Raw genomic sequence first — 27021 nt, 5'->3', positions numbered from 1 at the left:
AGCAAACTCTCCAGCCCACCACCCTGTTGACCACTGAGGCTCTGTAACAGTTCTTTCTTGAGGTGGGTGTGTGTGTTTCTCACTCTGTTGCTCAGGCTAAGCTCAAACACTGGGTTCAAGTGACCCTTTTCAGCCGCCTATGCTAGGATGACCGACCATGAACCATGGCACCCAGCTTGTATTTCAAATCAGGAAATGCCATGTGTCCAATTTTCCTCAGAAGTGGTCTGGCCTTTTGAAAATATTTCTATATGAATTTTAGGACTGTTCTTTGCCTGAATCATGCCACTAGGATTCTGACGGCAGTTACATTGATCTATTATGTTCCTGTTGGCAGTGTGGACATTCTGATAAGATTTATTCTGAGTCACAGGGTGTCCTTCCATTTAGCTTCATCTTCTGTTTCTTTGACCAGTGTTTTGTTTTTGTTTTTGGCCTAGATCAGACTGGCCAGGAACTCCCCAAATTCCACCTGCCTCTGCTTCCTGAGTGCTGGGTTTAAATGTGTACACTGTTAAGTCTAGCTCAAAAATTTAAAAAATGTCAACTTCTAATCAAGCAATTTTTGTTAAAGCATTAAGAATTTATGTTTAAAGAGTAAGACACAGCCAGGTTGGTGGTGGTGCATGCGTTTAGTCCCAGCACTCAGATGGCACAGGCAGGCTGGTCTTTGTGAGTCAAGGGCAGCCTGGTCTACAGAGGGAGTTCCAGGACAGCCAGGGATATACAAAGAAACCCTGTCTAAAAAAAGAAAGAGTAAAAGAGTAAGACATATAAGAGTTTCAGAAAATGGTATTGCATTTATTGAAAGACATGTAATTGAAGTATAATTATGTAAAATTAAATGGCACATGATTATGATTAAATTAAATTAATGGTAATTTTATGTTTACATTTTCAGTCCAGAGCATTACATTCATGCAGTGGTAAGAAGCACTGATTTTTTTTCAAATGTCCATCCTCCTGAGAAATGCAAGTGTTCAGCTGAAGTTGTTACCTACTGTTTGAATATATGATACCCTAACAGTTTAAAAAAGCCAAAGCGTAGGAAATGTAAATGTTATCTGTGATATACAAAGCATACAAATATATATATACTAACATGTGTGTATTAGTATTATACGTGTGTGTATATTATGTATAGTAGTTATATCTGGTTTTTGTCTGTCTTTGAATTTTTCCAACATTTTGAACTGTCCAGATTTTGAGCCTACACACAAAGAAGATTGCGGAACCTTTAAGAATCTATTGATGGGTTGGGGGCTCCTTCTCCTCTTCTGGGATATCTGTCATGATATCTTCACAAAGCTTGTCCTCAGAAAGTGTATCCTATGAAGCAACTGTGTCTTCCAAGTCTTGATATTGGGCTGTATCAGAAGGTTCCTGCTCTTCTGGGATATCAATCACAATGTCTTCACATAACTTGGATGCAGCAGCTGCATTCTGTGATGTAATCGTGTGTCCAAAGGCCTGATATTGGCCTAGAGGTGAGGATGGCTTTGAACCTGAAGATAGTGCATCTTGTGAGGATGAGGAAAGCAGACCTGTGTGTTCAGTGTGCTCCGGGTCTTCAGGAAAAAGTTTTTTTTTTGATAACCACGTATTGTTCTTCCTTTAAGACAATATAAATTAGCCAAAAGTTATTTTTACCATTCTAAAAATAGTTTCCCTCTTTGTCCTCCCCAAATTTGAAGAGCCTGTATCATGGTACTGCTTTAAGTATGTTCTTATTTCTTAAATTACTAGAGTAAATCTTATGTATTTGGGTTGGGGTGATACCGCAGTCTGCAAAGTGCTTGCCACACAAGAACGAGGACCTGAGTTCAGTTCTCAGCACAGGTCCCAAGCTGGGCAGCTTGCAGTCCCTGTGCTAGCGACAGAGTTGGATCCTGGGGCCTCTGGACAGCAATCCTAGCTCAATCTGTGAGCCCTAGGACAGTGAGAGGCCCTGTTCCAAACCCCAAGCTGAACAGCTCCTGAGGGACCACACCTGAAGTTCATCTTTGTCTCTATGTGCACACACACACACACACCCCACCCGCTACACACACACTCAAACTAACAAAAGTTAAACAGCTGTTACTTACTCATGCGTCTTACTTGTTGAGAAATATCATCTCTGACGTCTGACACATCCCACATCCCTAGGAAACAGTCAAAGCACGAGCCTTCCTCTGCCTCTTTTGCATAGGGTTTAGCAGAGAATGAATAAAGGTGGGCAATGGCCACAAAGAACAACTCAATGCACATCATGAAATCCTACAACAGCCACAAAAATATCAAACATCTTTGGCTTTAAATCTAGTTTTTCCAACTGATAACATTTTCAAAGTTACTTAGGGTGTCAATAACTTTTTAAAATATAACCCAGATTATATTCATTTTCAACATTTTTTTCCCCACACAAAACATGACAAGCCAGGATTTACATCTCTTTTGCTTTTCCTCAATCAAGTATTTCTTAATCCATCACTCAAGGACTGAAAGGAAATGTGCAGATAAAAGTGGACCAGGAATAAAACCACTACCAATCAGTACCTATGGGCCATTTCTCTAGGGCTCCCACTCCTCAGCTCATCACCACGGAGAAAGCTATCAGCCTTGCTTACTGTTTGTACATTTGGGTCAACACTGTGTCAAACAGCTTAAACAGTAAAACCCCTTGATTCACTGACAGCACTACTTACCTGCAGGCCTGTTGCCACAGCTTCTGCGCTCTGCCATTCCCAGGTATGCTTGTTGGAAATAATACCAACCTTTACCAACAGTGCTATAAGGCCTGCTTGCCTGTATGTCAAGAAAAGGTAAATGTGAAATCTAGATCATGAAATGCCAACTGTCTATGCAATTAGGGGCTCGGGAGGGCACTCGGTGTGTAAAGCACTTGCTGCACAAGTGTGAGGACCTGAGTTAGAGTCACAGAAGCCAGGGAAGGCTGGCATGGTGGTGCACATCTGTAAACCTGGCACATGGGTGCTGGGGACCAAACTGTGGTCCTCTGGATACGCGGCACACTCTTTGAACTGCTGAGCCTCTTCTCCAGCCCCAAAGGCATCTTCCTAGTTCAGGCTGGCCTTGAGTGGTAGTCCTGCCTCAGTCTCCCAAGAGCTGGGATTACAGACAGGCACCACTGAGCCTGGCATTGTATTCACATTATTTAAAAAACTCCCTTAACCAACAGCTTTATTGGCATTTATAAAATGAGAATATTTAAGAGCAAGCAATACTTACAAGAATGAGGCAAAGACTACCAGTTTGACACAAAGAAATTTGCCAACAGGTTGTATAGGGCTGAGCTCTTCCTTTAGTACTTCGTAAAACAGCAGGAGGCAGTACATGGCGAACTAGAAACAAAAGCAACATTCAACATTCTGCAGCAGGAAGACAGTGACAGAACCTTTCCTTAAAGCTGAAACCAGAGTCTACAGTAATGTTCCTGGTGGAGTTTAGGGCTAATCAGCCGATGTTTTAGTGCTTTTAATATGTTGCTGAACATGCATATATGTGAGATTTCTCAAGAGAGGTATGTAACATTTTTCCTGAATATGTTTCTAAGTGTTCACATACTGGAACTCAAAGCAATAAACAAATGACATGAATGGAAGGTTTCCTTCAGTCAAAGAAAAAGGCAACACAAATTATGGTGGTATTTTATTTGTACTGAAATGTGATTTTAATTGCATGTTAATAAATAAAGTTGCCCGGGGGTCAGAGCTATTAGAGCCATAGCAAGAGCGTGGTGGTGGTGGTGGTGGCGCATGCCTTTAATCCCAGCACTTGGTAGGCAGAGCTAAGTAAGTCTCTGTGTGTTCAGGGATACAGCCAGCATTGAAGACACACGCCTTTAAGACCTGGAGGGCTGAGCTGGGCGGTGGTGGCGCACACCTTTAACCCAGCACTCAGGAGGCAGAGCCAGGTGGATCTCTGTGAGTTCGAGGCCAGCCTGGACTACCAAGTGAGTCCCAGGAGAGGCGCAAAGCTACACAGAGAAACCCTGTCTCGAAAAACCAAAACCAAAAAAAAAAAAAAAAAAGACCTGGAGGGCTGTACTTACAGGCAGTGACGAGGCAGTCATGTGTTTGGTTTACAACCAATGAGAAGGCAGAACAGAAAGACGATCTAAAGACAAACACACAGGAAGTAGCTCTCTTTTGGAGAGGTAGGACCACAGCAGGAGGAAGGTAAGGTTTTAGCTCTGAGCTCTGACCTCTTGGCTTTCTCTTTTACATTGGTTCTGTGTTTCTTTCTTTCTTTCTTTCTTTGGTTTTCCAAGACAGGGTTTCTCTTGTGTAGCTTTGTGCCTTTCCTGGAACTCACTTGGCAGACCAGGCTGGCCTCGAACTGTGTTTCTTATTTAATAAGATGGTTGTTTACATCTACATTTGGCACCCAACATGACAAGAATCCATTAAAAACTGCTTGGCTTGGCAGCAGGTCTGGTTTCCCTGCAAGGGTGGCCGGCTCCCTAGCCCAGGTGGGCGGCTCCCTAGCCCGAGCACAGGTCGACTTGGCCTCAGCCTGGCCAGAGCTTCCTGTCCAGCTGCACTCGACTGTAGCTACAGCTCCTTGCGGCTGAATCGCCAACTCAGGGTAAACATTGAACCAACGAATGTAAATCAACAAGGGACAGACAAGGAAATCCTTTGCCTCAGTTGGGAAAATCCCAGAAGAGCCTCAGGCAGTCTGGCACAGCAAATCCAGTTCAGACCTTTCCTGCAGTCATAGAGGAAACCCCTACTCAGAGCAATTAAATAACCAAATGCTTATTGGAATAAACCAGGCTGCTCAGGGTGATGGAACAGCTGAGACAGAGAGAACAGAAAATTCGTGAGAAACCATGAAGAAAAATTTTTGGCAAACTTGTATAAATGAACAAAGACCAAAATTTACAATAATAATAAATGGTGTTTTGCTCTCTGGTCTGGTAGACACAGGTGCTGATGTGGCCATAATTGCACCAGAATTTTGGCATCCAACTTGGCCTCTTCAGGAGGTAAACGTTCAACTGTTAGGAATTAGAACATTACCTCAAGTGAAACAGAGTGCAAGATGGCTCGAATATATAGGTCCAGAAGGACAGAGAGGAAAATTAAAGCCATATGTTATGGTGATATTTTATTTGTACTGAAATGTGATTTTATTTGTTTGTTAATAAATAAAGTTGCCTGGTGGTAAGAGCTAATAGCAAGCCATAGCAGAAGCTGGCCAGTGGTGGTGCATGCCTTTAATCCCAGTACTTGGGAGGCAGAGCCAGGCGGATCTCTGTGTGTTTAAGGATACAGCCAGCATGGAGACACACACATTTAATCTCAATACCAACTATAGAAGAATTGGAGGTCTGTACAGACAGGCAGTGACAAGGAGATCATGTGGTTGGGTTTACAACCAACGAGAAGGCAGAACAGAAAGTCAATAAAAGGACAGACAGACAGGAATTAGGCCTCTTGCTGAGAGGAAGGACAACAGTGGCAGTGAAGGGTAAGGTTTTTAGCTCTTAGTATTGCTCTGACCTCTTGGGCTATTAACTCTGCATTTGGCTCTGTGTTTCTCATTTAATAAGACTGTTCATCTACAGTTGGCGCCCACGTGGCAAAAATTCATTAAAAACCACTTGGCTTGGCAGCAGGACCAGTTTCCCACCTGGGTGGGTCCGGCTCCCTAGCTCAGGCCTAGCTTGGCTTAGGCCCAACTGACCGTAGCTACGAGCAGGTACTGCAGCTGGAGCTACTTGCTTAAAGCCAGTGCTACAAACAACTCAGCCTGCCCTGCCGAACAGGGCCCCTGCCTGTAAAGCCAACACATGTGGTGGGAGTTTAAGGAAGCCAGAGCCAAGCCTTGACTCGGCTCAAGAGGGAACACGTGGCTGGATTTAAGCTTTAACCGGCTACGCTTTCTTGTGTTCTCTCTCTCTCTCTCTCTCTCTCTCTCTCTCTCTCTCTCTCTCTCTCTCTCTCTCTCTCTCTCTCTCTCTGTCTCTCTCTCTCTCTTCACACCTTGGACACTAGGTGGCTGTTTTGAAATTCCCTCGGATTTCTACTGTTTCATGCAGATTTGGTAAGTCACAACATATCAGATATTTTAAATAAAACTATTTAAAAGAGGAATTTTTTCCACATTAAAGATGGATTTAATGTGCACATTGGAAGAAAATTGGGTTTTGTTTGGAATTTTAGGCAGTCTGACAATGGAAGAACTATATGAGAAGATTAGTATTGTTGGAATTATGCAGTTTATTAGCATTTTTTTTTTTTTTTGGTTTTTTCAAGACAGGGTTTCTCTGTGTAGCTTTGCACCTTTCCTGGAACTCACTTGGTAGCCCAGGTTGGCCTCGAACTCACAGAGATCTGCCTGCCTCTGCCTCCCGAGTGCTGGGATTAAAGGCATGCGCCACCACCGCCCATCCTCATTTTACTATTTAAAAAGATAGTCAATTTAAGTGCCGGGATGACAGCTTTAGAAAAACTTGTTAAACCTGTAAAAATTCAGACAGAAGAAATTAACAGTGAAGTTGTTTCAAGTTTGGATCATAAGGTTACAGAAAGAAAGCCTATTTTCACACAGTCACCCTTAATTTATCCTGTAACGGTACAGCAGTTGCCTAATCAAATGATTACACAAAATATTTGGGCTCCAATTGAAATGTTCAGTTTACGAAGGTTTAAGGAGGCAATAGTGTCTTTTTTTTTTTTTTTTGGTTTTTTGAGACAAGGTTCCTCTTCATAGCTTTGCGCCTTTCCTGGAGCTCACTTGGTAGCCCAGGCTGGCCTGGAACTCACAGAGATTCGCCTGGCTCTGCCTCCCGAGTGCTGGGATTAAAGGCGTGCGCCACCACCGCCCGGCGGCAATAGTGTCTTATGGCATGCATTCCCCATATGTAAAGCAAATGTTAAACTCTTGGTCAACATATAATAGGATTGTACCACAGGACTGGTGGAAGCTGGCATAAGCTGTTCTGGAACCCTCCCAAAGGCTTCAGTGGCTAACTTGGTTCAAGGATGAGGCTAAAAACATAGAAAAACAATGGAGGGATAAAGGCATACAAGTATACAAGTCTGCCAGGATCAGCTTATTGGAGAAGGCCAATATGCTTCAGTACAAACACAATGTTTATATGATGTCCAAACCCTAATTTTATGTCGAACGGCAGCCTTGAATGCATGGGACAGAGTTGAGAACCAGGAAAAAAAACTGAGTCATTTACAAAGGTTAGGCAAGGCCCAAAAGAATCTTTTTTTTTTTTTTTTTTTTTTTTTTTTTTTTACAAAGACTGGCTTCAACAGTAAAGAGAATGGTCCCGGATTCAGAAGCTAGTAAGATAATAATTGAATCTTTGGCCTTTGAGAATGCGAATGCAGCATACAAAAGAATAATCAGGCCATTAAAGGCAAGATCTGCACCTTTGGAAGACTAAATTATAGACATGGTTAATGTTGAGGCTCATGAGGAGGATGATATGTGGGTAGGAGAAGCAATTTCAAAAGGTTTGAGGAGTGTTAGATGTTTTGGGTGTGGGAAGCAAGGACATTTGAAAAGGGACTGTAAACAGGTCATTCCTAGAAACAATGTTTCTTCAAGGAACAATGGCAACAGAATGCCCCTTCCTTCTGGAGTATGCAGAAGGTGTGGTAAAGGAAAACACTGGACCAACAAATGTAGATCAACAAAGGACAGACAGGGTAATCCTTTGTCTCAGTCTTCAGGAAACTCCCAGAGGGGCCTCATGCAGGCCCCCATAGCAAATCCAGTTCAAACCTTTCCTGCAGCCATAAAGGAAACCCCTACTCAGAGCAATTAAATAACCAAATGCCTATTAGAATAAATCATGCTGGTCAGGATGATGAAACAGAGAGAATAGAAAATTCAGGAGAAAACATAAAGAAAATTTTTTGGCAAACTTCTATTAATGAACAAAGACCAAAATTAACAATAAAAATAAATGGTGTTTTGTTGTCTGGTCTGGTAGACACAGGTGCGGACGTTACCATAATTGCACCAGAATTTTGGCATCCAACTTGGCCTCTTCAGGAGGTAAACGTTCAACTGTTAGGAATTGGGACATTATCTCAGGTGAAACAGAGTGCAAGATGGCTCGAATGTATAGGTCCAGAAGGACAGAGAGGAAAATTAAAACCATATGTGGCTAACATAGCTATGAACCTGTGGGGTCGAGACTCGTTGCAACAATACTCAGATTAACATCCCTCCAATCTCAGAAACAAATCATAAACTAGCACATGTTTCTGAGAGAAATATTAGAAGGCATTATTCTAATGAGTGGTCACCAGCCATCCATATTATACAAAAACAGGGTGTAGCAGGAATCTTAAAAGTACTTATTAATAAAATCAAACCCGAGGCCAGTTATTGGGGTCCATGCTGGTAGATCAGAGAGACAAAACAAGCCACAGCTATCTCACCTTGCCAATTCCTCAGCTGGTCTTGATTCCTCAGACTGGAAGCCTGTGAGTCCTCATCCGGAATGGGTCTCAGCTGAATTACTGCTCAAAAGCCTGAATGCTTAACCAGCCAAAATCTCAACCAGCCAAAATCTTCTAGTTTCTGGTCCTCACGCCTTATATATCTTTCTGCTTTCTACCACCACTCCCTGGGATTAAAGGCTGGCTTTCTGGGATTAAAGGCGTGTGTCACCAAGCTTGGCTATTTCCAATGTGGCCTTGAACTCACAGAAATCCAGAGGGATTTCTATCTCTGGAATGCTAGGATTAAAGGTGTGAGTGCCACCATTTTCTAGCTTTTGTATCTAGTGGCTGTCTGTTCTCTGACCCCAGATAAATTTATTAGAGTACACAATATTTTGGGGAACACAATACCACCACAACAGGACACAACAACTGATGATCTTCCAAATATACCAAAAGCTCTACCTTTAAAATGGTTAACAGACAAGCCTGTATGGGTTCAGCAATGTCCCTTAACAACTGAGAAACTCCAGACTTTAGAAGAGCTGGTAGAAGAACAGTTAAATGCTCAGCATATTGAAGAATCAACCAGCCCTTGGAATTCTCCTGTATTTGTTATTAAAAAGAAATCTGGTAAATGGAGAATGGTAACAGACCTTAGAGCAATTAACAAAGTAATTCAGCCAATGGGCTCTCTACAATCTGGGATGCCTTTGCCTACTCTGTTACCAAAAGGATGACCTCTCACAGTTATTGATTTAAAAGACTGTTTCTTTTCAATACCCTTACAAGAAAAAGACAGAGAAAGATTTGCTTTTACAGTGCCTACTTATAATAATTGTCAACCGGTTAAAAGATTTCAATGGAGGGTCCTCCCACAGGGAATGTTGAATAGCCCAACTCTGTGCCAATATGTTGTACAACAGTCATTAGAAGTGGTACGTAAAAAATTTCCTAAATCTATAATTTATCATTATATGGATGATATTTTACTAGCTGACTCAAATGCAGATACTTTAGAATGTTTGAAGAAGTAAAGAAAAATTTGTCTTGCTGGGGATTACAAATTGCTCCTGAAAAGATACAAAGAGGAGATTCTATTAATTATTTAGGGTAAAAAATAGAGCTACAAAAAATTAGACCCCAAAAGGTGCAAATTAGGAGAGATAGACTACAGATTCTTAATGACTTTCAAAGATTATTTGGAGATATTTCTCATCTATGAACAATTTTTGGGGTAAAAAATGATGAACTGACTAATTTGTTCAAAACCTTAGACAAGGTGACCAGGACTTAAATAGTCCAAGAGAATTATCACCTGAAGCTGAGAAAGAATTGGCCTTGGTAGAAAAGAAAGTACATGAAGGGCATGTGGTATCATATTGATTCAAAGCTGGATTGCATTTTGGTTATTTTACCTTGTAGGCATTCTCCTACTGGAATATTAATGCAGAGGGAGGATATTATATTGGAATGGGTATTTTTACCAAATAAACCAAATAAAAATTAAAAACTTATGTGGAAAAATCTGATTTGATTTGGAAAGGAAAATTGAGACTTCGTCAATTAGCAAGAATAGATCCAGAAGAAATTGTTGTACCTTTAACTAAGGAGGACATTGAAAAATTATGGATAGAAAGTGAACCTTGGCAAAGAGCTTGCAGTAATTTTTTGGGAGAAATTAACAGCAAATATCCCAAAAGCAATAGAATTAATCTTATAAAAAGAGCTGATTGGATCTTGCCTCGAATTGTATGGCAAAAACCCATATCTGGAGTTCGTACATTTTATACAGATACTAACAAACAAGGAAAGGCAGGTTACAAATCAGAAAATTTAAGTAAAGTGGTTCAAAGTACTTATAATTCAGTTCAAAAATCAGAATTGTATGCTATTCTGTTGGTATTAATGGATTTTTCAGAACCTCTCAACATAGTTACTGACTCTCAGTATGCTGAAAGAGTGGTATTACATATTGAGACTGCAGAATTTATCCCTGATGCTTCAGAATTAACTTCACTATTTATTCAATTACAAGATACAATCAGGAAAAGGAGTCATCCTTTATATATAACTCACATTCGATCCCGTACTGGTCTGCCAGGCCCTTTAGCACAAGGCAATGATGAGATTGATAAATTATTGATAGGAAATGTGCTGGAGGCCTCAGAATTTCATAAAAAACATCATGTCAATAGTAAAGGTTTAAAAAAGGATTTTCCATAACCTAGCAACAAGCCAAAGAAATAGTAAAGAAATGTCCTACTTGTTTCTTCTACAATCAAATGCCATTACCAGCAGGATGTAACCCAAAGGGTACTCAGAGGAATGAAATCTGGCAGATGGGCATGTTTCACTTTGCAGAATTTGGAAAATTGAAATATGTACACCATACCATGGATACTTATTCAGGATTTCAATGGGCAACTGCTTTGAGTTCTGAAAAAGCTGATTCTGTAATCACTTATTTGCTAGAAGTTATGGCCATCATGGGTATACCTGCACAAATTAAAACTGACAATGCTCCATCATATGTCTCTGTTAAAATGAAACAGTTTTTTGCTTATTATAATATAAAGCATATTACAGGTATACCACATAATCCTACAGGTCAAGCAGTTATAGAAAAATCAAACAGAACTCTAAAGGATATGCTAAATAAACAGAAAGGGGTAACAAAACCCCCCAGAAATAGACTGCATAATGCTCTATTAACTTTGAATTTTCTTAATGCCAATGAGAAAGGAACAACAGCTGCAGAGAGACATTGGATAATAGAAAAAACTACAGAATTAAATCAGCCTATATACTTTAAGGATGTGCTGACCTCAGAATGGAAACCAGGGTAAGTGTTACGTTGGGGACGAGGTTTTGCTTTTGTTTCTACAGGAGAAGATAAGCTGTGGGTACCATCAAAATTGATAAGGGTTCGATTTGAACAAGAGAAACCTCTTAATTAGAGGAGGTGATAGTTCATCAACCAGCATGAACATCCAATTTAAACTAACTTGTATCAATAACACATGCCTTTTCATTTAACCAGATAATAACTTGCCAAAAGGAACATCCCCAAAATTAGTCTTGGGAAAGGTTTTGTGTTTTTGTCTTTTAGGAAAATGAGGGTTAAGGAATCTGAAGAACACAGGACAAATGAGACAACTGAAGGGACAAATCATCTATCCCAGGAAACAGAGTGAAACGGCGTATGGGTATATATTACCTAAAAAATTTTATGTCTTCCTAAATGTTTGTTTCTGCTTTTCTCTGAAGATTTAACACTATTGGTCTTCTAATAGTCCCAGTTCAATTAAAATTTAAAGCTGACTTTGCAGTTGGAGAATGGCTCTCTCCTTCTTTAAACTCAAGCATGTTGTTAAAAGGAAAATGCAAACCCCCTGTATCATGCCAGAATAAAAGAGCCATCTTCTGCTATGGGACAGGACAAAAGCCAAATTAATTAAAGGACTATTCTATTACTAATCTCAATTCTTTGATTCTATTCTGATTCTTTAAACTTTTCTTAAAGTGAATTTTATATAAATTATAAATATATATGAATTTTATATAAAAATTTACAAGATACACACACACACATTTTAAACTTTGTTAAGATATGAGTGGTCATATAGAGTAGTAACTAATTCTAGAAAAAAGGCTTCAATTAGCTGCTTATACATGTCTTTGTGTTCGAATCTCTTATCAGTTTTCTGCAGGAAATCACGGCCAGGTCTAACATCAACTGAAGTCTCCAGGAAGAGGATGGGGCCCCACAACAACAACAATTCCATGTGGACAATAATAATATCATTAAGCTGACAAACATCATCCACAGATCAGCTCTGAACTACAAGGTGCTCAGAGCAATTTTGAGATGACTAGCTGAGATGATCCAGTCTCAAAGACTACTTGAATAAGGACTTGAGATAAACCCTGAACTTCGGCATTATACACAGACTGGATAATGAAGAATATAGTTATCTTTCCTAGAATTTGACAACTAACCTTAAATTTTCTTTCAGGATAAAGATAACTTCGCCCATACCCAGCAGGAAGCAATTTTAAGAATACGACGCCCACATTCCCAAAGAGGTGGTGTGGGGCGGGTGTTTTTTTGGTCTTTTTAATGGGTTTTGGGTCTGGGATAATTTTCATTGTTTAGGGGGTTGGTTACAAGTTGTTGTCAAGGGTTAGGAAAAAGGCTAAGCTTCCTGAGTCTGGGTTACCTCACTCAGGATGATTTTTTCTAGATCCATCCATTTGCCTGCAAACCTCATGATGTTATTGTTTTTCTCTGCTGAGTAGTATTCCATTGTGTATATGTGCCACAATTTATTTATCCATTCTTCAGTTGAAGGGCATCTAGGTTGTTTCCAGGTTTTGTCTATTACAAACAATGCTGATATGAACATAGCTGAGCAAGTGCTCTTGTGGTATGATTGAGCATTTCTTGGGTATATGCCCAAGAGTGGTATAGCTGGATCTTGGGGGAGATTGATTCCCAATTTTCTAAAAAAGCGCCATATTGATTTCCAAAGTGGTTGTACAAGCTTGCATTCCCACCAGCAGTGGAGGAGAGTTCCCCTAGTTCCACATCCTCTATAGCATAAAGTGTCTTCAGTGCTTTTGATCTTAGCCATTCTGACAAGTGTAAGGTGGTATCTCAGAGTTGTTTTCTCACTCATAGGAGGATGCTAGATGTGGAAAAAGGATGACTGGACTGCTACTCACATCACCAGTGAGGCTACCTGGAAAACAGGACCCCGAGAAAGACACGGAAAAATGGATGAGATCTACATGAACAGCCTGGACATGAGTGGGAGCAATGAACGGTGAGGGTCGAGGGAAAGAGAGCGGGAGATCCTAGCTGGATCAAGAACAGAGCGGGAGAACAAGGAATAGGAGACCATGGTAAATGAAGACCACATGAGAAAAGGAAGAAACAAAGAGCTAAAGAGGCCCTCAGAAATCCACAAAGATACCCCCACAAAAGACTGCTGGCAATGGTCGAGAGACAGCCGGGACTGACCTACTCTGGTGATGGGATGGCCAAACACCCTAATAGTTGGGCCAGAAACCCCATCCAAGGACTGAGGAATCTGGATGCAGACATCCACGGCTAGGCCCTGGGTGGAGCACCAGGAGTCTAACTATCGAGAAAGAGGAGGGTTTATATGAGCGAGAATTGTTGAAACCAAGGTTGGATAAAGCACAGGGACAAGTAACCAAACGAACGGAAACACATGAACTATGACCCAAAGGCTGAGGGGCCCCCAACTGGATCAGGCCTTCTGAATAGGTGAATCAGTTGATTGGCTTGATCTGTTTGGGAGGCATCTATGCAGTGGTACCAGGCCCCGGGCTCGTTGCATGAGTTAGCTGTTTGAAACCTGGGACTTATGCAGGGACGCTTGGCTCAATCTGGGAGGAGGGGACTGGACCTGCCTGGACTGAGTCTATCAGGTCAATCCCAGTCCTCGGGGGAGACCTTGATCTGGAGGAGATGGGAATGGGGGGTGGGCTGGGGAGAAGGGGAGGGGGCAGGAAGGGGGAGAACAAGGGAATCTGTGGCTATTATGTAGAACTGAATACTATTGTAAAATATAATTAAAAAAATAAATAAAAAAGTAATTAAAAAAAAACCAAACCAAAAAAAAAAAAAAAAAGGAAAAAGGCTAAGCAAAGGAGATTAGATTTAAGGTTCTTGTTTAAAAAAAAAAGAAAGAGCCGGGCGTGGTGGCGCACGCCTTTAATCCCAGCACTCGGGAGGCAGAGGCAGGCGGATCTTTGTGAGTTCGAGGCCAGCCTGGGCTACCAAGTGAGCTCCAGGAAAGGCGCAAAGCTACACAGAGAAACCCTGTCTCGAAAAAACCAAAAAAAAAAAAAAAAGAAAGAAAGGGAGAAAGAAAGAAAAGACAATTACTAGTTTTAAATACTTACATTGGATTGTATTGTTTTATATTATATACAAATTTGAAATTGATATTGTTAGAAAATGATATATGTATATTTCTAATTGTATTTATACCATTCATTTAACAATGTAATGCAATTTTCTGATCCTTGAATGTTATTATTATCAAGTATTAGGATATAAAGAAATGAAAGTTAGTAGTTAGACATTACAATAGAACTTGTAGTAATATTAGATATGTTTTAAAAATTGAGCAGAGATATTTTAGACAGGTCATCTTCAAACCCTTCAGAGAACTACAGAATATGGCATTTAAAATGTTTTAATAACTTAGAAATTTTTCTTTTTTGAGACATGTCGGCTCCTGGCAGTATCAATCTACTTCAGAGAAAATATGGGCATTGAAGAAACTGCATATGGAGTCAACTTTCATTGTGGCAAAAGTTAGCCACTGGACAACAAAGTATCCTCAAATCAACAGGACAAAATGGACAGACAGAACACAAAACAAGTGTGGTTATGGCTTTATCAAAAGGCATCTTCTGAGGCCAGGACAATATGGCCCCATCCCTGAAGTGGCCTTCGCTATCCGGAAAAGGTACAGTGTCCTTTTCTTCGAAGGCAGCTTAACAGGCAGTGGGACGATAGCTTCTATTGTGCAATGGAACAGCAGCTGAAACAGTTATTCTTGAAGAGTAACTAAGCTCATGCCTCTCAATAGTAGACTGGCATTTAGTAGAGGGATGTGGAGAAGAAGGGGATGCTGAGATGAAGCCATATATACACAGCCAAGAAGAATGGACATCTGAATTCAAAAACTGTCAACAATTTCCAGAATTTAAAATCCTGAATCATGACATGACACTAGTGGAATTCAGGTGTTTCTGGTACATGGACTGCTCTCACTCAATGTGAGGTTGAACTGTTGACCTTGTGTACATCCTATTTCACAAGTGAGTCTGTCAGATATGCTAAGCCTATAGGCTGAAGATGATGCCCCAACACTGTGGAGAAACCTCAGGTGACTGTCCAGGCAGTTGGCTGTTTCTTTCAACTCACAAATTTTTTGGAAGTTGTTTCCATGCACTTTCTGTTTTTATTTTTGTTAGTTAATATTATTTCCTTCTTGGATCTCTGAGGGAGTTGAAGATTAGTTAGTTATAGTTGAAGATTAGTTAGTTATAGTTGAAGATTAATTAGGATAGAAAGTGAATTAGATACATTTTGGACTTACCAAAATAGGATAGATAATGGAATTATTTTCTCTGATTTGTCAAATACAAATGGACTAGACATTGTTTAGGTATTTATTACTTGTATATATTGTATATGGTTATTGTACTTTTGTATATAGTTTTCTTATGTTAGTTATAACCTTTTGCTTGTTTTCTTTTTATTAAAATAGAAAAGGGGAAATATGATGGTATTTTATTTGTACTGAAATGTGATTTTAATTGTATGTTAATAAATAAAGTTGCCCGGGGGTCAGAGCTATTAGAGCCATAGAAAGAGTGTGGCGGTGGTGGCGCATGCCTTTAATCCCATAGATCTCTGTGTGTTCAGGGATACAGCCAGTATTGGAGACATACGCCTTTAAGACCTGGAGGGCTGTACTTACAGGCAGTGACAAGGCAGTCATGTGTTTGGGTTTACAACCAATGAGAAGGCAGAACTGAAAGACTGTTTAATGACTCACACACAGGAATTAGCTCTCTTTCGGGAAGCTAGGAGCACTGCAGGAGGAAGGGTAAGATTTTAGCTCTGAGCTCTGACCTCTTGGTTTTCTCTTTTACATTGGTTCTGTGTTTATTTAATAAGACAGTTGGTAACATCTACAACAAATTACCACCACTTTTATAAAAACTTGATTATTATTATTAGCTAGTCTCTTGTGTAACATTTACACACACACAGTTTATAAGGCAACACATTAAATAAGCACAGTTTCAATATAACTCTGATCATGAAATATGCATCACACAAACCATTTCCTTGAGAGCAGTGTGTAAGTCTAGCTGGCCTTACTTCTTAAAATAAGTGCCCACGTCTTTAGAGTCAATTATAATAACCAACCAGCATTTCAACAGCAAGAAGCATTTCTGGAAGCTTACTTTGCCCATTAAAACCAGGAGATACTTTATGCTCATTTAAAATACTTCAGGATATGAAAGCAGTAAAGGAAGAACCAAGTTCAGACCTTGCACTGGAACAGGGCCACCCAGGGTGCTTGTCACACACTCCCGGGCCCTGGGTTCTAGCTCTAGTACCACTAAAAACAAACAGACTCTTAGCACTGAGCCGTTTCTCTGTACATAGGAACTGTGACCCTCATGCTGGGATCTGACCCAGGGCTGTGTGATAGGCAAACACTCCAGGTGTATTCCACAGACATAACCCAATTTTCTAACATCTGTCATGAACTAAAATGAAATTTTGTTCCCCAATATCTTTTTCAACTGAAAGTAGCTTACTTTTGTGTATGTTTCATAAGGTTTACTTTTAGTATCTGTCTAAATGCCAATGGGAAGACCAAACTGTGCCCACCGGGTTTAGAGTGTTTCCAGTCCTTTCTTATAATGGGCATTACATCCCAGAAGGCTACAACACTTCTATCATTTTTTTTTGGAGTACATTCCCAGAAAAAAGACTGCTGGTCATAGAGATGAACATGAGAGAAAGCTCTGGAGACAGACCCCATTTATTTCCATTATAAACTTCCTTCCTTCCTTCCTTCCTTCCTTCCTTCCTTCCTTCCTTCCTTCCTTCCTCCCTCCCTCCCTCCCTCCCTCCCTCCCTCCCTCCTTTTTTTTTGGTGCTTTGAGACAAGATTTCTTTGTGTAGCCTAGGATTTCTCTGTGTAGCCCTGGCTGTCCTGGAACTCACTTTGTAGATCAGGCTGGCCTCAAACTCAGAGATCTGCCTGCCTCTGCTTCCCAAATTCTAGGATTAAAGGCATGCAATGCCATGCTCTGCTGCATCATAACCTTATAGTAATTTATGTGTTAGAAGTGTTTACTATACTGTAAAAAGCACTATCCAAAGACTTTAGATGAAATACACATCAGCTTAAGAGAGTCTTTCAGTTCCTAGAACAGCACTCATATTTTTTTTTTTAAAAATCAGTTTTTATTTTCCTTTAATTCTAAATATAGATCAGAGATTTGAATTCTTGCTTTTTGTTTGTTTGTTTTTTTTCTTTCTGGAGCTGAGGACCAAACCCAGGTACTTGCGCTTGCTAGGCAAGCGCTCTACCACTAAGCTAAATCCCCAACCCCGGTTGGTTGTTTTTTTGAGACAGGGTTTCTCTGTGTTGCCCTGGCTGTCCTGGAACTCACTCAGTAGACCAGGCTGGCCTCAAATCACAGAGATCTGCTTACCTCTGCCTCCTGAGTGCTGGTACTAAAGGCATGCACCACCACTGCCTGGCAAACTCTTCCATTTTTATTTAAACTCTATCTTCTCATGCCAATTAGACTTTTCCCTTTCACTAAATAGATTGATTGCATTATGGTTTGTTTATTTAGAGGGTACACCATGCTTATCCCCACAAGGCTGTGGGGTCACAAGAGCAAACAGCTCTGCATGTAAGTCACCAAACCATTCATGAACATATTACTGTACTTCTACATTGTGTAAAGGTATACATTAAAGCTGTTTCAAGTTCCATGTACAAATTAAAAGGTATTTTTTCTCAAGAAATCATGCCTGATAATATTTAGCAACAGAAACTAATTTAGTACAATTAAGAAGAATGATGATTTACTTACCAGTTGTGACAAATAATTGATTACAACCAAGTAAGTCCAAGCATTGGAGAAACTTAAGTTCCCTTCGCCATAGACACCAACAAGCTCGAATACCCTTAAAAATGGCAAAAATCAACTTTATGACTAACCACGCAAAACCATATCTTTATATGTACCCTTTAGAGACTTATTTAATGTATATGAATATTTTACCTGCATGTATACCTGTGCACAATGTGCATGCAATGCCCTTAGTGACCAGAAGAAGGCACTGGATACTCTGGAACTAGATTTCACTAAACCTCTGCATGAGTACCAAGTGCTCTTAACACTGAGTGCTCCACTGAGTGCTCTCCTGTCCTGAACACGTTCTTAAGGTGTAGTGGTAGCAACACTTAAAATTTAGGGTCCGTTTACTTCAGTAAACCTATGGAAAATTACTAGACTTTGGTCACTGACAGAGAAACATTTTTCTAGATATGTATGATATGATTATTCCTTTTAACTTAAAGAAATTATAAACTGAGAACCATTAAGCTAGAGAATAATCATTAACTTCAAAAAACAAGGCCTAATTTTGGAAAACTTGACTGATAATCATTAACTACAGGTCACCTTTTCCTGTAAATTGCAGGTAAGTATCTGAAGACCCAGACACTTGCTGTGGGATGGTCTGTATGTCAAATTGCTCTGTTTGGTCAATAAATAAAACACTGATTGGCCAGTGGCCAGGCAGGAAGTAGGTGGGACAAGGAGAGAGGAGAATTCTGGGAAGCGGAAGGCTGAGGCAGAGAGACACTGCCAGCCGTCGCCATGACCAGCAGCATGTGAAGACACCGGCAAGCCACCAGCCACGTGGCAAGGTATAGATTTATGGGAATGGATCAGTTTAAGCTATAAGAACAGTTAGCAAGAAGCCTGCCATGGCCATACAGTTTGTAAGCAATATAAGTCTCTGTGTTTACTTGGTTGGGTCTGAGCGGCTGTGGGACTGGCGGGTGACAAAGATTTGTCCTGACTGTGGGCAAAGCAGGAAAACTCTAGTTACAGACACTCCCACCCTGCATATAAATTTTACCATAAGTATTAAGTTATATGCTTACCCAGTTTCTAAGCAGCAAGGAAATAAAGCGAAATTTTATAAATAATTCTAGCTCAAAGAGTTGAACTGTTTTTTTAAAAAATACAGCTTTCGCCGGGCGGTGGTGGCGCATGCCTTTAATCCCAGCACTCGGGAGGCAGAGCCAGGCGGATCTCTGTGAGTTCGAGGCCAGCCTGGGCTACCAAGTGAGTCCCAGGAAAGGCGCAAAGCTACACAGAGAAACCCTGTCTCGAAAAACCAAATAAATAAATAAATAAATAAATAAATAAATAAATAAATAAATAAATAAATAAATAAATAAAAATACGGCTTTCTTTTATTTTGTGAGCTGCAGAACATTAAGATCTAATAGATAAATCATAAATTGACATTTTGGATTTTTTAGGGAACAGTTTCCCAGGGAGTCTGATTATGTTTCATATTTTGACATCAAATCGTTTTTGTGTGTGTTTATTTTGAGACTCTGTCTCTCTATGTAGACCAGGCTGGCCTCAAACTCACAGAGATCTGCTTCTCTCTGCCTCCTCAGTGCTGGGATTAAAGGTGGCACCAGTTAAAGACAGTGTTCCTAATAAACTCCTAACAAGGTAGAAAATAAATCTGTGGTTATTTAGTTTAACCCAACTAAAGGAGTTTTGGTTTTTCTGATGTGCTGTTCAGTCTGCTCTCAAAAGAATGTGAATCTCATGGTGATCCTTTGCATTGTTCATTGTAATGGAATCCAGCTTTTATATATGTATTTACACTATTTTTTTTCAAGACAGGGTTTCTCTGTGTAGCTTTGTGCCTTTCCTGGAACTCACTATGTAGCCCAGGCTGGGCTCGAACTCACAGAGATCTGCCTGCCTCTGCCTTCTGAGTGATGAGATTAAAGGTGTGTGCCACTACCGTCTGGCTAAAATTTATGACTACATTTTCATATTTATCTCCCCCCCCCACCCCCAGCCGGAGCGGAGGACCGAACCCAGGACCTTGTGCTTGCTAGGAAAGCACTCTACCACTGAGCTAAATCCCCAACCCTTGTATTTACACTATTAATCAACATTGTTCTTTTACTTGTTTTTTCCATTGAAGAACATAGATTGTTTTTTAAGACAGGGCCCAGTCTGGCCTTAAACTCTCGATTCTCCTACCTCGACCTTCAAGTGCAAGGATTATTTGCCATGAATCACTACACTTGGTTTCTGTTGTGCTAAGAATTAAAGGGCTTTGTGCATACAAGGCAAACACTCTTATCAACTGAGCTATATTCCCAGCCTTGTATCATGAAGATTAAAAAAAAAAAAGCTAAGGGAAGGCCATACTTACAGTGCTGTAAGAGTGGTAATCACTCTGATCACCATGTACTGCAGCACTCCCAGTTTGGTTCTAAAGAGCAGCATTCTGCAGAAGAAAGAGAACATAACATCTCAACTATTCAGTGGCATCAGAACATCGCAAAGCCTCCAAATTAAAAATCACTTTGACAAACGACACTAATTATATTGAATCCTGCCAATTTTGTTCTCCTAAATGATAGTAGGGTAAGAATGTGGTGGCAACACGGAAATCTGAAGACCACTTTGAAATTATTTAGTAACTTTATCTCCTAAAGCCTCCCTTCAGCTCCACTATAGTGCAACACAGAACAGAAGGAACAGAAGAAGGTGCTGGGACCTTGGTCTTTTCCTGTTTCCCACTCTTGCCATGATACACTGCAAATCAACAGGACCAAATGAACTGAGTCTGTGAGTCAAATAAAACCGATTATCTCAGGAGCTTTGCTGTTAGAACTGATAGTGATGGCTCTAACTAACACAGGAGAAAAACAGAGGCAAAAATGAACTGTGAGCTTGTGCACATGCACGTGTATAAAGCATTGATATTTAGGATGCAGCTTCCTGGTGAATGTGTTTACAGAAAGATTTCCTGGGACAGGCAAACCACCCTGAGGGTGGGTGGCGATCCACAGGCTGGGGCCCTGGACTGAACACAAGGCAGTGAGCTGATTTCCGGCTTTCCTCTCTGCTTCCTGACAGCAGATGCAGTATGACATCATGCACCTGCCACGTGCCTTTCCCACCATAAGGGACTGCACGCTCAACTGTGTTCCTAAGTTGCTTTTGTCAGTGACTTTGTCTCAGCAGGGAGACAAGTACAAGACAATTAGCTGCGTGACCACATGCACAATCTTTTAGGCTCCAATTCCCAACTGTAAAAAAGATGCTGATTAAACATTTTCTAAGGTTTTCTCCCTCAATACATTGATGAACTTTCCTATTGGGATAAGCAATGTTAAAAAAAAAACTCTCAACATGTACATTGTAATAATGTATTTTATTATCTTTCAAACTGTACTACGTGCTACGTAGGGTAAGAGCTCTGCTTACTGTCCCCGCCCCTTGCAGAGAGCTGACTGATATTTCAGACCCACACAGAGGTCCATCAAAACCAAACACACTTACTCTCCCATCGCCCACGGCAGACAGCAGCAGAACGGAAAGAGATGCTGTTGCTGATCTTTAGATTCCAGGTGTAATATCACGTTTGGCAACCGTATTGTTAAGTAGTTGTTAAAGAAGATCATAAAGTTATAGATCACGTAAGCTTCATAACAGTCTCTCCAGGTATCAATATATATTGCGATTTTTGGGAATTTCAAGGCCAACCACTATGGAAAAGCACAGATGTTAAAAAGAAATATTACGGACTCAGAAAATGTTACCGAAGACATTATTTTTCTTTTTTTTTTTTTTTTGTTTTCTTTTTTTTGGATGGGGGATAGGATCTATGTAACCTGGATGTTCTGGAGCTCACTATGTAGACAGGCTGGCCTCCAACTTAAGAGTTCCACCTGAGTGATGGGATTAAAGGGATGTAACACCACACCTGGCTAAAGCCATTTTCTTTAGTTGTGTCTACTGTGGAAAATGTTTTTTCCTTTTATTTTCTTTTTTGGGGTGGGGTGGTGTACAAATAAAAGACAATAACTAAAAAGCATGATAGCAAACTATCAGCATCCTTATGAGAATCTGCATCTATGGGTTCAGCCAACCCTGGAGCAGAAATATTTGTAACATCCTCTGACCCCAGGTCTACTTTCTGGAACTCATTATACAGACAAGGCTGGCCTGGAACTCACAGAGGTCCCCTTACCTGCATATGACACTGATATTCTATCAGGTGTCATAAGCCATCTAGAAATGACCATAAGGACAGGGGAGACACACTAGTCCATATGCTGATGCTAACCATTTTATATAAGGGAACTGAGCATCAGCACATTTTGATTCCTGGGGTGGGAAAGTATTCCCTTGTGGCTATGTATTGAGAAGGGTAATTACAATATTTCATTCTTTAAAAGATTAAGAGCCATTAATCTTAAATTTAATCAACTGAACAAAAAACAGCTACACATTAAAAATATTTGAAATATCTGCATTTTTCATTATATTATCTTCCTTACCAACACTAACAACAAGTGAACTTGGAAAGAGTCAGAGGCAGGGGGCTCTCTGTGAGTTCAGGACCAACCTGCTCTACATAGTGAGTTCCAGGACAGCCAGAACTACATAGTGAGACCCTGTCTCAAAAATAAAAAAGTAAATAAATAAGTAAAAATAGAAAGAAAGAAAAAGCTGGGTTGTGGTGGTGAATACCTTTGATCCCAGCAATCAGGCAGCAGAGGCAGGTGGATCTCTGAGTTTGAGGCCAGCCTGGTCTACAGAGTGAGTTCCAGGATAGCCAGGGCTACACAGAGAAATCCTCTCTCTCAAAAAAAAAAGAAAGAAAAGAAAAGAAAAAAAAGAAAAAAGAAAAAAATTTCACTATTAATCTCCTTTAAAAGTCAAAATTGTGTGTTCATTACTTTATTAAGCGTTCTCTAGTAAGCATAGTTGTGTCAGAAAAGAAGCAAGGTGGTGGTGGCACACGCCTTTAATCCCAGCACTCACTGGGGAGACAGAGGTAGGTGGGTCTCTGAGTATGAAGCCAGCCTGGTCTACAGTATGAGTTCCAGGACAGCCAGGGCTACACAAAAAAAACCTGTTTCAAAAAACCAGAAAAAAAGTGTCATAAAAGAATTCCTTTTCTAAAAAGACTTACTTACTTTATTATTTTATGTGCATGAGTATTTTGTCTACTTGTATGCATATGTGCTATGTTAATGCCTGGTGCCTACAGAGATCAGAAATTGGGTTCCCTGGGACTGGAGTTATAGTTGTGAGCTGCCATGTGGGTGCTGGAAATTGAACCTGGGTCCTCTAGAAGAGAAAAGTACTCCTTACCACTGAGCCATCTCTCCAGCCAAAGAATTCTTAACGAAATACAATAAAATATACTTACACTATCTAAACTGTATATTGGGACCATCCAAAGAATCCTACAGAAAGTAAAACATAAAAAACACTTAATATCATCTTTATGATTTAAGTCAGTCAATAGTAGTAATAGCAAATACATTAAGATTTGACCTCATAATAGGTTTTTGAAGTTCGGGTTGTGTGTAATGCATCAAGTGTTGCAGAATCCCCCAGAAGGACACATGTACCGTCAACAGCATAAAGATACCAGCAATAAACCATGCTTTAGTATGTATTCCAACCTTGAAAAACAAAAGAACACATTGGTTTAGATTCTGATATTAAAACTATAAAGATCAATATTTTTGTCTTAAATTTTCATTAGATTACAGATACTGCTTGGTATTTCCCAAATAATTAGTAGCAATTAAAAACAGATTTACTTTTTAAAAAATTCTATGTATGTGTGTGTCTGTGTGTGAATATGTGCATGTGTGAGTGTGGGTACCTGCTGAGGTCAGAAGAGGGTGCTAGATTCCTTGGGGCTGGTGTTACAGAGTGTGGTAGCACACACCTTTAGTCCCAGTAACTTGAGAGGCAGAAGGGTCTCTGTGAGCTCCAGGACAGCCTGACAAAAGAACCCTCCTCCTCATCCTTCTCCTCAAAGACAAACAAAAAGAATATTTGCATAGTATCTCTGCCCATTCCTAGTGTGTTATTTGCTTTCCGTATCTGATTCTTGTTTGCTGTTTATGAGCTATTTTGAGGAAATGCTCCAGTTAAGCCTCTAACCTTGAACACAAAAACAAAACCTTTCTTTGATCTTCTCAGTTTCCTCCACCTATTGTGCCATCATTTCTCGGCTCCTTCGGAGTCAAAATCTTCAAAACTCATATATTCTCCGGATTCTAAGTTTTCACCACACATTCGTACTTCAACAATTCTGTTCTGCGTTTGGTCCTCCCAGCTTCAGTGATCACTAAGCTCCCACTGACCTTTCTACTTGTGAAGAGTGACAGGCAGGTTGGCAACAGTGCACACTATTCAGAATGTCCCCTCGAGACCCTCCTCCCGGGCATTCACTTCATTGGTTCCTTGTGAATTCCTGGGAAATGCTGGTGCCAGGTCCCTTGCTGCTCCTTCTCTGTGTCCTTGATCTCAAGCATTCTTTAACTGCGGACACTGTCTAAAGTCTGACCATTAGTACCTAGGTGTGCTCCCCTTTAGAGGTCGGGACTTAACCCCTATTGCAAACGGCCATATTTGGAGATAAGGCTGATGGGAAGAGACTTAGGTGAAATGAGGTCATAGTCTCATAGGGCTGGCGATCTCAAAATGAGATCGTTCAACCACCTGAGGATTCAGCAAGGGCATGGCCATCTGCAACCTGAGAGTACCTTCCCTAGACAGCAACCCTCTGGTCCCCATGGTATCTGACTCCAAAATAGTTTTCAAGACTGAAAACACAAATTCCTGTTGAAGGCACTCAGTTCATGGTATACACATGTGCTTCTGTGTTTGTGAGTGCAGGTGTGCATGTGTGGAGGTCAGAGGTCAGCTCTGGGGAGTCAGCTCTCCTTCCAGCTTAGGAACCAGGGCGTCTCTTGTTTCTGCCTCTGTGCTGCAGAGTGGAGGCAGCTGGCTGGCGAGCTTCCAGGCAATTCCGTGTCCACCTCCCATCTTGCCATAGATGCCAGTCAGGTGGGTCACAGAGAGGGAACTCAAGTGGTCGGGTTTCCTGGTTATTGCTCCACCTGCTGAGCCGTCTCCACGGCCCTTTATTATGGCAGAGAGTAGATTAAACAAGACGTGTACCTGCAGTTGAAACTGTTCTGAGGTCCAGACTTGCATATCCAAGTGCATTTTTTGACAGGCTCACCCGCACATCCTCCATTAAACATCCCTGTCAGAACTTGAGGGACTCAACTTGGGGTGTTAGCAGTTTACACTGCAGATTAGAATTGGTCTTAAAGGTTCATGGCACTTTCAAACTACGCTTGAAGCTGACAACTAAGAGAATACTAAGTGAATTAAGTGCTCCAAGGAATATACTAAGTGAGGAAATTATATTTATATTAAGATTGCTATACCTAAATTTGGGTGGACATATTTTAAATGACAAAAAACTTAACAAATGAGAAATACTTAATGTTATATTATGAGTCTTAAATAACTATGTGGACTATAATAAGAAAAGCCAACAAAAGTTTAGTGAACAAAATGACCCTCCAGACACGTTTGGACATATTGTTTAACTAAAATATTTTCCACACTCAAAAGGGGGGGTCATGTACATGGTATGTCATAACTCTTCTAAAATAATAAAGTACTTTCCGGTTATTATTATTAATAATTCTAAGTTCATTTTATACATATATTACGGATATGTTAGGTATCCAGCTTGTAATACTTTAGTAATGTCACAACATGACGTCATGTTTGACATCAACAAGTAACAAAAGGCAGCTGGAGAGATGACTCAGGTAAGGGGCTTGCCTCCAACACTGCACTGATCTCTTGAGCTCAGTCTTCACTCAGCACTCATGATGGAAGGAAAGAACAACTCCCCCAACTGGCCCGTGCTCTGACCTCCACAAGTGGGCTATCCCACGAATACACCAACACCAAATACATAAAAAAAAAGAAACAAATACATGAGGAACTTTTGTTTTGACTGAGGAGAAACTTCAAGGGGCTGAGGAGTAACTTCAAGGGGCTGAGGAGTAACTTCAAGGGGCGAATGTAGCTCAGTTCGTAGAATGCTTGCTTGCCTCAAGTGCTCAAAACCCTGGGTTCCATCCTCAGTGTTGAATAAACAGAAGCCCTGAGAATGTGGAGGTTGGAGAACCATCCTAGGCTACAAAGCAAGTTCCAAAACAGCCTGGTTTACATGAGACTTTATCTCATTAAAGAAAGAAACAAAAGATGGAACTTCCAACATAAAAACAATTAGCAAAGTCCAACTAACGGGAATCCTTTCGTTCCAGGAAGCAGGCTAAAAGCTTATAAAACCCAGAACGTAGCTTTCAAGGTAGTTTATCTGATCTGGTCAAGCCCAGTATCTGCACAGCAGATGTGATTTCAAGAATAGTTTTCTGGGAACTGATGGGTACCGGCGAAGCATTCTAAGCAGCAACATTAACTGTTTTTCTCCACCAGGTTCCACCTCCACTTGTAGCGGCAAAGTGAAATCAGACGGGTCTGTTTAATGTTCAGAGATGAAATGTTTTTCTGAACCCCCAAGCATTAAAGGCTGACAAAGGGATCCTGCCAAACAGACTAAGAAAGGGTAAAGGTGCTGGACCCTCTTACCTTCATTCTGTGAAATTTCAAAGTACACAAGGTAACCAATATAAGGATGCCAATTATATAAATGAGTATGACCAGGGGTTGGATCCATCGCCTCCAGTTTTTCCTATAGGACGCACAGGCCATTTTCTTCAGTGAAAAATCACTAAACAGCCAAGAAAATGAACCAAATTAAGATTTTGACACTTTCTCTTCTTTAGCTGTTTTCTGTGAAGTCAGACGTCAGACCTTTATGATTGGGCAGCTACGGAGG

At 40.5% G+C, this 27021-nt stretch overlaps 1 protein-coding gene across 1 annotated transcript; it reads right to left on the bottom strand.

Moving 5' to 3' along the window:
- Positions 1 to 780: 780 nt before the first annotated feature.
- LOC143273261 (transmembrane protein 184C-like) lies at positions 781 to 26970 on the bottom strand. The gene is made up of 10 exons (XM_076571808.1): positions 26772 to 26970; positions 23631 to 23761; positions 23503 to 23539; positions 21624 to 21829; positions 20488 to 20562; positions 18099 to 18192; positions 3232 to 3344; positions 2688 to 2787; positions 2088 to 2259; positions 781 to 1612 (listed from the first exon to the last, which is right to left on the bottom strand). The coding sequence occupies exons 1-10, from the start codon at positions 26892 to 26894 to the stop codon at positions 1482 to 1484; spliced, it is 1182 nt and encodes a 393-aa protein (XP_076427923.1). The 5' UTR covers positions 26895 to 26970; the 3' UTR covers positions 781 to 1481.
- Between the last annotated feature and the right edge of the window lie 51 nt (positions 26971 to 27021).

This window comes from Peromyscus maniculatus, chromosome 5 (assembly GCF_049852395.1).
Source record: "Peromyscus maniculatus bairdii isolate BWxNUB_F1_BW_parent chromosome 5, HU_Pman_BW_mat_3.1, whole genome shotgun sequence".
Classification (NCBI taxonomy): Eukaryota; Metazoa; Chordata; class Mammalia; order Rodentia; family Cricetidae; genus Peromyscus; species Peromyscus maniculatus.
The sequence above is the reverse complement of the archived record's forward strand: the minus strand, read 5'-3'. Positions and strand labels throughout refer to the sequence as shown.